The sequence below is a fragment of the Lathyrus oleraceus genome, chromosome 1 (genome assembly GCF_024323335.1).
Source record: "Lathyrus oleraceus cultivar Zhongwan6 chromosome 1, CAAS_Psat_ZW6_1.0, whole genome shotgun sequence".
Classification (NCBI taxonomy): Eukaryota; Viridiplantae; Streptophyta; class Magnoliopsida; order Fabales; family Fabaceae; genus Lathyrus; species Lathyrus oleraceus.
In genome coordinates, this window is record NC_066579.1 from 439,949,057 (window position 1) to 439,959,361 (window position 10,305).

The 10,305-nt window shown below is 27.7% G+C and overlaps 1 protein-coding gene across 1 annotated transcript; it reads left to right on the top strand.

Moving 5' to 3' along the window:
• Positions 1-5,403: 5,403 nt before the first annotated feature.
• Positions 5,404-6,911, top strand: LOC127115895 (probable purine permease 11). The gene is made up of 2 exons (XM_051047314.1): positions 5,404-5,567; positions 5,797-6,911. Exons 1-2 carry the CDS (start codon positions 5,531-5,533, stop codon positions 6,906-6,908), a joined length of 1,149 nt encoding a protein of 382 aa, XP_050903271.1. The 5' UTR covers positions 5,404-5,530; the 3' UTR covers positions 6,909-6,911.
• Positions 6,912-10,305: the final 3,394 nt, after the last annotated feature.

Consider the following 10,305-nt stretch of genomic DNA (forward strand, 5'->3'; position numbering starts at 1 on the left):
AAAAAAGAGTGTCAAAATATATTTTCTTAAAAAAAAACATACAGTCCTTTTATACACTTTTTCATTCTAAGACATGTGGACATTTTAAAGACATTGTTGTAATTGACTAGAAAACAGAAATATAGATCTAATAAAATATTGATTATACTACCTTATAGTTCAAACTACACACACAATTATTTTAAAAAAAATCGTATACTTCTAAAAAATTCACATATAGTCATTTTACAACTATGTTTTTTTTAATATTACATTTCATTAATTTTGGATTGTTTGCATAAAATGATCCACTAAAAAAATGTTGATATATAAATTCATACGTGGGAGAATAATTAATTATTATTGATTAATTAGTTAAAATAAAATTAAAAATAATTTATAACATTTTAAATTTAATGTATATATCATATATAAGATAAATATTAGTGATTAAATAATTAGTTAATTTTTTTTTAGATTATAAAAATAAAAATTATAAAAACATGTAAGGACATATTATGTGAAATCATATATTATTTATAAAATTACCATATTCTTACTTCTCACAAAATTTTAATTCACCACGTGTTCGCAAATAAAAATATATATAATTAAACAAATATTTTTACGTTTTTTTTCTTATGAAAATGACGTAAGGAATCACGATACAATTATTTACTAATAAATTATTAATTTTTTTTCATATCTTCTAAATAAAAATTAGAATAATTATAATATACTATTTATTCATTACAGTTTTTTATAAAAAATCATACATGTGAATAATTATAATATACATGTGAATAAAAATCATATCATAAATTAAAAATTATAAAAAAAGCATGTAAGGACATATTTCACTAATAATTTTTTTTTCATATCTTTTAAATAAAATTGAAATAATTATAATATACTATTTATTATAGTTTATTTTATAAAAATCATATACATGAATAATTCACTTTATTGAAATATTACATAAAATAAAAATTAAAAAAAAAACTGTAAGGTCATATTATGTATATGACTTATTATGTAAAATTTATCATATTTTTACTTCTCACAAATGTCTAATTGGCGATGTGTTCACCGCTAAACAATTACAAATAATAATTAAAAAAAATAGAACAAATATTTTACGTATTTTTTTTTATGTGAAATGAATCTAAATAATGATATTTTTTTTGGAAAAATAAATATTTTATTGACAAAAAAAACTAATACGAACCAAACGATCCAAAAGAGGTCCAACTATAAGCAGACAAGATAACCAGAGATCACAAAACTAAGGCATAATAAACTTATATAATTCTTTCCTAAGCTTCAAATGCGACCAACATCTATAAACTACATTAGCTATTATTCTACCCCCAATCATGAACTTTGTTTGTATCATTTTTAAAACAAATATCATTCGTGTACTTTCATGTTTTACAGATGGTTTCGACTAAAGCACAATTCAGAATTTTCACTTTACTAAACTTTGACTTACTTAACTCACTAATCTAATTAATCTCTTCGGTCCAATTACCAGGCACTAAATAATGATATTAGGTGTAAAGAATCACGATACAACTATTCACTGATAAATTATTTAAATTTAATTTTTTCATATATTCTAAATAAAAATTGGAATAATTATAATATACTATTCATTATAATTTTTTTTAAAAGTCATACATGTAAATAATTCATTTTACTGTTAATTAAAATAAATATATTTTTAACATAAAAAAAGAACATTTATTAATTTTGTATATCTTATTGTTATTAAATTATTTTTCTCTAAATGATTCGCTAAAATATATCATTGAAGCGCATAATTTATACCATCAACAACTATTTATCACTAATTAATTAATTAATTACATTTATTATATACTAAAAAACAATTATAATATACTAATTTTAATTTGTAACTAAAACTATACAAATAACAAATATTTGTGATTAAATAATTAACTAAAATTAATACCTTCAATATCATCAATGTAGATGTGAGAACAAATGCAATACATAATTATATATATTTTTTAAATAAAAGAAAATGCAATATATAAAGAGAGAAAAAAAGAGCTACAAAAATGGAGGAGAACTAAGTCAAGGGCCTCACATCAAAAGAAAATGAATCTAAAATTAGACAATCATAACTTATTCCTCAAGATGCTCTCACTAATAAAGTTATGATTTTTCTTGATGTACTCTTTGACAATTGCTCCATCTATTTAAAAGACTGGGACCATCATAAATGAGTCAAATTCCAACCAAAGATGAGTTAAGTTGTTGGATTTTGCAATCTCTATTGCTGTGTTTACACCTGACAACTCTGCATATAAGGCATTATGGTAGCCTGAGTTTTCGGCAAATCCTACAATAAAGTCAGAAGTATGGTTTCTAAATATGCCTCCACAAGCTGAGCTGAAGTGCATGAGGCTGAGGTTAAGACTCCATATGTGTTTTCTTTGATCTATCGGAAAGAGGGAGGCACCCATAAGACTTCTTAATTTTAGGCGCACGAGGCAAATGAATGTCAACATTAAAAAATTTTAAAATCCTTAAATCATGCATGGAAGATCTGAAAGTATGGTTGGTATTCTGGCATGAGAGACCGACAATTTTTACAGCATTCATCTAGGTAATATTCCAAGGCAAGACCTATCACATAACCTCCATATGTTTTTTGTGAAATTGAAATGTAACCCGACAATATACTAACAATAAATAAAAATAATTGTGTTACACTAATTATGATTTTTCACTCTTTTAATTTTTAACATTTGGAAATGATGTCATTAACACATACAACTCATACACAAGAAAAAAAATTGTTTATAGCTAAACTATTAGTAAATTTAATTTTTTTAATCTTCTAAATTAAAATAAAACTAATATACCAATACTTATTATTATAAATTAAATTAAAAAATATGAAACAAATATTTATTTTCATCATGGTAATTCAAATAAATTCAAGTAAAAAACATGGAACAAATTAACTCAAATAAAAATAATTATAATATGATTTTCATCATGGGAAAATATTCATTTTTGAAAAATAAATACAAAATATGTATTTGTCATCAATAGTTATAAACAAAATATGAAAGAAATATTTTTTATTGATATATAAAAAAATAATGGATAAATATTTGTCAGTGACAATTATACAAAATCATAGAACACATATTTCTTATTGATACATAAAAAATGCAAGACGAATATTTATAAATAATTAATATAAAAGTTATTGAATACATATTTATTATTGATACATAGAGACAAATATTTGTCACTATTAAATATAAAAAAATGGGACACTTATTTATCATTTATAAATAAAATAACGTGTAACAATTATTTATTGTTGATAAATATATAAAAAAAACTCAAAACAAAGTTTTTATTGATAAATATAAAAAATATAAGAAATAAAATTTTGTTATTGAAAAATATAAAATAAATACAAGACAAATATAATCTACTTAAATTAATAAATATTAATCTTAATAATTTGATGCATACCTAACATAGTTATTCTATTTAATCATTTGTAAGTGTTTAATCATTCAATATAGAAATCTCATATTATGGATACTATTTCATTTCAAATATATCAATTAGTTTATCATTTATTTAATTAAAAAAATATATTATATTTTATAATAAGCCCGTGCGAAAACACGGGTGTTGTCCTAATGGTTATATTTAGAATTTACTAGCATTTGCATAAGGATCAAACAAGAGGTTGAAGTTAAATGTAGAATTTTTTAAAGAAAAAAATCTCGCATGTTTCAGGAAACTAAAATTTCGTTTTTGCAAAGGATGGAAATTAGGCTACCCATGAGATAGCTTATTATATAGATTTAAAATAAATAAAATTTGGATTAATGACTATCAAATTGTTATCATCAATCATGCTTTAAAAACCTAAAAATTCTATAACATCATTATTAAGCCACAGTTTTAGTCAACACTTTTATTTATTACCAATAAATTATGCCTAATTTTAAATTTATTTATTTATTTGAGTTACACGCTAATTAATATTATACTGATTTTTCAATGTGTGAAACGTTACACGCTAAGTATTTATTTGAGTTAATTTAACCGATACACATTTGATTTGTTTTTCCAAAATAACAAAAAGGGGACCTAACTTTTCAAGAAGGTGAAAAGTGAAAGAAAAAAAAAAGATATGATGCATGTCAAGTTGTATCTTAAAAGATTAAAAAACTAATAAAAATGTGAAGTTTAAAAAAGAAGTTGACGCATGTGAAGGTGTATCTTAGAAGATTAAAATAAATAATTTTATATATAAAAAAGTGGTTGTGTGGAAGAAATTCTTACTGAGAAAGTGACTTTATAAATCTTCATAAATGAAGATTAGAAAGCAAATGAGATTAAGAGGATGAGCCAAGCAAACATGAATAATGAAACTAATAAATCCAAAAGGCTACTCAATGTGTTATATATATTATTAAATTTTGTAAAATTTTATTAAATTGTATTCCGTATAATCTTTTTATGCGACAAGTGTCACATGGCTTTGTTTATGACATTATATTGTTGATATTTTAAAATTAGTAACTTAATATTTCAAAATTTTATTAACATAGTATTTTAATATTTATTGTTTACTTATGGCTAATTTTAATAAATGGTTAATAGTTTTTGGTAATATAGACCATCAAAAAGTCATCACGATTTAAACTGCCACTAATGGCTAATTTAAAAAAAAAGTTTTTATGGAGATTTAAACCACCCTAGATTTTAAAAAGATATATAAAATGTAAAAAAATAAAAAAAAACATAAAAATAATTTTTGATTTGAATGATAACATCAATTTATCTTAAAAAATGAAAATAATTTTAAAATATAAAACAGATTGAATGTATAGAAAATAATAGTATAAAAATGACAATAAAATGCTAGTAGAGAGAGAAAATATAAAGAAAAAACTTGAATAGAATGTATAAATAAATAAAAAATGAAAGGAAAAAAATAATAAATGAACATTTTTAGAAAAGATAAAAAAACAGAGAGATGATAGATATAAACAAAAAAATATTAAAAAAAAACCATAGAGTGCAAAGTTTATTAACAAATTATGGCGGTCAAAATCTTTACTAATATGCATTTATCTAGGTTTTTATAAAGTCGATCGGATATAATTTATATCTGCAATTTGCAAGAATCTTTTTATGATCACTAAGAGTTAATTTTGCATTTAATTACAAATTTTTATTTTTATATTAACTTAATATGAATATTATTAGTTTAAAAAAGATATTCAAAACGTACCTTTCCTAGAACAACTTGCTCATCAACCATAAAATTAATCACATCTTTTGGTTAATTTCTTTATATAAATGTAGACATATAAGTACACTCATAAGTAACTTCAACATTAAAACTCCCTAGATTACACACAAAAATTGTTTGCATACCTCTAAACAATCTTTTTCTCTTGGGCAAGCCAATCTGCAGCTTCTTTGAGAAAGTTCTATAAACAAATATGATCATCTCTATCATAATATCTACTCTTTTCTAATGGAGATAGATCATGAACCACAACTACAAAGTTCAGGTTAGTGTCAAGTAATTTCCTCTGCACCGCCGATACTTTTGAAAAAATGTTTGTGCGTCTGTGTCCGAAACTAACATCAACACTTATAATTATGTCTGAAACTAACATCAACACTTATAATTACGTTTTATTTATTTATTTTTCAAATTATTATACGTGCCAACGTATCAGCCTCAATGATTATATACAAACTCATCCGACTAATGAATCTCAATTTTCTTGAATGCAGATAACACAAACATAAACATGACTCAGCAACCTCAAGATCCAAGAATCAAAGATTACGGATGGTGGTTTCGTGTAGCCCTATACATAATTTTCCTCTTAGCAGGCCAATCTTTTTCCCTTCTTTTGGAAAGATTATATTATGACAAAGGTGGTAATAGCAAATGGATGATTTCATTTGTTCAATCATGTGGATTCCCCTTACTACTCCCACTCATTTGTTACTTCAAATCAAAAGAAAATTTCAAGAACATATTCAATATCAATGATGATAGTTCCTCCATAATCAAACCAAAAAACTTCAGCATCTATCTAGGGTTTGGCATACTTTTAGAAGGAGTGTTCTTGATGTATTCCTATGGACTTCAATACCTTCCTCTTTCTACTTTTTCTCTAATATGTTCAACTGAACTAGGGTTCAATGCATTATTCTCTTTCTTCCTAAATTCTCAGAAGTTTACAGCGTTGATATTCAATTCTGTGTTCCTCCTTACCATATCAACTTCATTGCTTGCGGTTGATTCCATTTCCGAAGACTCAATGGATATTCATAGAGAAAACTACATACTTGGTTTCGTCTTCACTCTTTGTGCATGTGCTACCTTTTCTTTATATCTCTCTCTTGTACAATTTTCTTTTGAGAAAGTTATAAAAAGAGAAACATTTGATGCTGTCTTGGACATGCAATTCTATCCTTCATTCATTGCTACTTGTGCTTGTGTTGTGGGATTGTTTGTAAGTGGAGAATGGAAAATTTTGGAGAAGGAGATGAAGGAGTTTGCAAATGGAAAAATGTCATATATAGTGACTTTGGTTTGTTGTGCTGTGACATGGCAAGTATGTTACATTGGAATGTTGGGGTTGGTTTTTGAGGTATCTTCATTGTTTGCAAATATAATAGGTTCTTTGGTGCTACCCTTAGTTTCAACTCTTGCTGTTTTGTTCTTCCATGATAAGATTGATGGAGTTAAATCTATGGCCTTGATATTGGCAATATGGGGATTTCTTTCATATATTTATCAAAATTATTTAGATGATAAAAAGCCTAAGGAAGTTAAGAGTCTTTGTCTTGGGGTCTCAAAGGGTGAGGTAGAAATCTCTTTTGAATTGAGTTGAGAGAAGGACGAAAATAAAATGTAATGTTTGTTGTTGCATCTTTATTGATACTAGAAATATATCATTAAATTTCCATGGATCACTTTGTTTTCTTACTGATGTATACCAAAACTATATCTATGCGTGCACTTGGTTATGAAGTTATACATATTTATTTTGTAAAAATGAATTAAATTAAGAATAATTGATCATATATGTGTAAGAGGAAATTGTAAAAAATAGTTTTGAATGTAAAAATCAATTTTAGAATTAGAAGGTACAATTTATAACTTCACATTAAAATTTGTTAAGGTATACGGTCAAGTATTGGGTCAAGGCCCGACATATTTAGCATTGGATCACCAGGTCGGGGGACTTGATATAAACCACAAGATGATCACGATGTACGTGTATATCTAATAAAGCTCATTGGATCACTAGGATTATTAGACTTTTTGACAACTACTTTCTCACAATTGTTTCTAAAGAAGCATCTAGAATCTCATAATAGTAAGATAGCCCACACCATAATAACATACTAGATCATGACTGGATAAACAGTTTAGGACCATCAAATGATAAGGACAAATATATCTTCTTCCATGTGTCCTCTGAGACAGATGTTTCTTAAAAAGATTACATGGCATCTAAATCCTAGAACTCAAGTCATATGCTAAACATGTTGTGAAAAGCCTAATTACTTAATATCGATATTTAAAATCCAAAGATACATTGAACAATGAGTAAAACAATTCCAAAGGCTTGTCAAATAATATGATACCATGACAATGTCCCATAAATTCCTAGGAGGGGTGGAAAATAGTAAAGAAAACATTGTGACAAGTCAGGATCTAGAGGTAGGCACACATGTATCGAAAGAGACAAATATAAGCCTAATAGGTCAAATGTAATTGAGGGGGTGTTGGAGAAAGGTGCGTCAAAATCATTCACTCAAATCTCAAAATTGAGACCTAGAACCCCATTTTCCAAAATACAACAACATACATCAGAAACAAATAATTGGGATATCGACCACATATGTGGTCAGTAGGCGTTCGGAACTTCCACAATCCATTTGAGGGATCCCCTATTCTAAGTAATTCCTGAAAGGGTACCACACAACCTTAATGAATCTATTATAGGGTCAACTATTGGTCCTACGAGAGGATAGCGAGAAAACTTATACATTTCTAACTTGTCCACATAAAGAAAAAATGAATCCAAAGAAGAACCCATTTTCTCGCTCCCCTTAGGTCGCATAATACATTTTTTCCTCCCATGACATGTGTTTTCTCAAGACATGTCTCGTGAAGGCTTCAATCATGAACTCCTACAAAGCTAGCAAAGGGGAAAACCCATATATTTTTCTACTCCTGCAACAACGGTCATCTTCATCCCTCACAACGGGGTAAAGAGACCCCACTAATGCATAAGATTGTGCCCCCATTGATGACGTGATACATGGTTATGCAAATGACAATACAACACTACTAAAACCTTATGCACCATAAATGGAGGCCAATAGAGTGTGACCAGAAGTGAAGACACGAAACAAACATGTACACCAAAGATTAATAATGCAATGTTCACCATAAATAACAAATCTACATCAATAATGTAGAGATAAAACTCCAAACAAATACAAAGCTCCAATAAAAAACAACTCTTAAAGAAAAAGTACATAAGACAAGCAAGTTTGAGGAATAGAATGAACTATGGAGGAAAATCAAGCAAGGAAGGAGAAACCATTCTTTTATAAGCCATCATAATCATAATGAAGAATATCAATATGCCATATCCAACACCTAAGAAGTGAAGACTCAAAAGGCCACCAATGAACAAATAAGAAAGTGTCATGTGACAATGCAGGAGCTTTGTATTGGGATATTTGTAAATGACCCATACTAGGGGATGTGTAGACAAGGGATATGCGTTCCCCCATAATATCTCCTAGGTCGCCCTTTCCTGGATCAAGCATCCATTTTCTGAATAAGTCACCCTCTCCTCAAATACTTCGCCACTCTCTTGGCCATTTTCCCAAAGCATGTGACTGTGGTAAGTGACATGTATTTACTCATAACATGGAGGAATAATTCTTGGGGAAGTTATTCGTGCTCACCTGAATAACATGAGATTAACTACCCACTATCAAATTCTCTAATAATGATTGTTATTTTCATAGGGCCTTGGATCCAGGCCTAATGCAACTATAAATACCTCAACCATGAGGTTAAGAGACAATCTGATATTCACAAAAAAAAACTACATATACAAAGCTTGTCACCCTCATATGTGAGCTAGCTCTAAAACCTACAATACACCCTAAAGCCTTTGATAACCCTTAATTAATAGGGGTTGTCATGTATTGTAATTTTAGAAAGTACAAGTTTCATTTCCCACAAAATAATAACCATACTTAAGTTTTGCAGTGACAATTAAATTTGTGTCTCACTGTAGGACTACTAAACTCAGGGCTAGTAGCCATGGTGAAAATGGGAAAGTCCAGAGGGATGAGTTCAGATTGTGACACACCCTAATAATAAATAGACACATATCTAGTATCATAAGACAACGAAACATTTGAACCTAATGAGGAGTTAAGGGTGTCTTCCTTACAATCTCATAAGGAAAAAGGGAAATCTTCCAACCAATATCAGTCAATATCTTCTAGTCGAATACCAATAGTTACCATTTTCATAAGAAAACACTCTCAACCAATTCATGAATAAAAATTATGGGAAAAGTGAAACAAATAAACACAAAAATTCCCTTTGGTGAATCCTTTCGAATGATCATGAGTGATCACGAGCATTGCATGAACAACAACAACACCTCTAATTAGTCCATGCGAACATAAAATATTCACTCACAGCCTGAGAGAGGGTGCAGTTTTCGGTTTCAAAAAAAATAGGATTTCTAAAATAAATTTTGTCTAACAAAAGTTTACTTCAACACAAGGTTATATTTATAGACCGACATGTGTGTGATGCATGCTGAACAAGCCCACTTAAGAACATTGTAGCTTATGGTGTTTCGTATTTTACCTAAATACATTGTAACTTACAGTGTACCTTATTTCTCTAATTAATATTATTATGTTCCAAGACCGCACCACCGAATAAATTTCACTTATTTATTTAATCGCTCATCAATTTGTTCTTATATGTGTTACCCTATAGATTCTCCTAACATTGGTAATTATATAAAATCAAATATTTAATATAATAAACAGTGAGAGGTATTTAACAACACATCATTGGTACTCAAATGATAAAAATATCTTGTGATTTGATCAAACATTTATGTGATAATGATTATGTGTACAATTACTTTTTTTGTCCCCATGTCTATATTGGATAATGATTATGTGTACAATTATTTTTTGTGTCCCCATGTCTATATTGAATACAAGGTATAA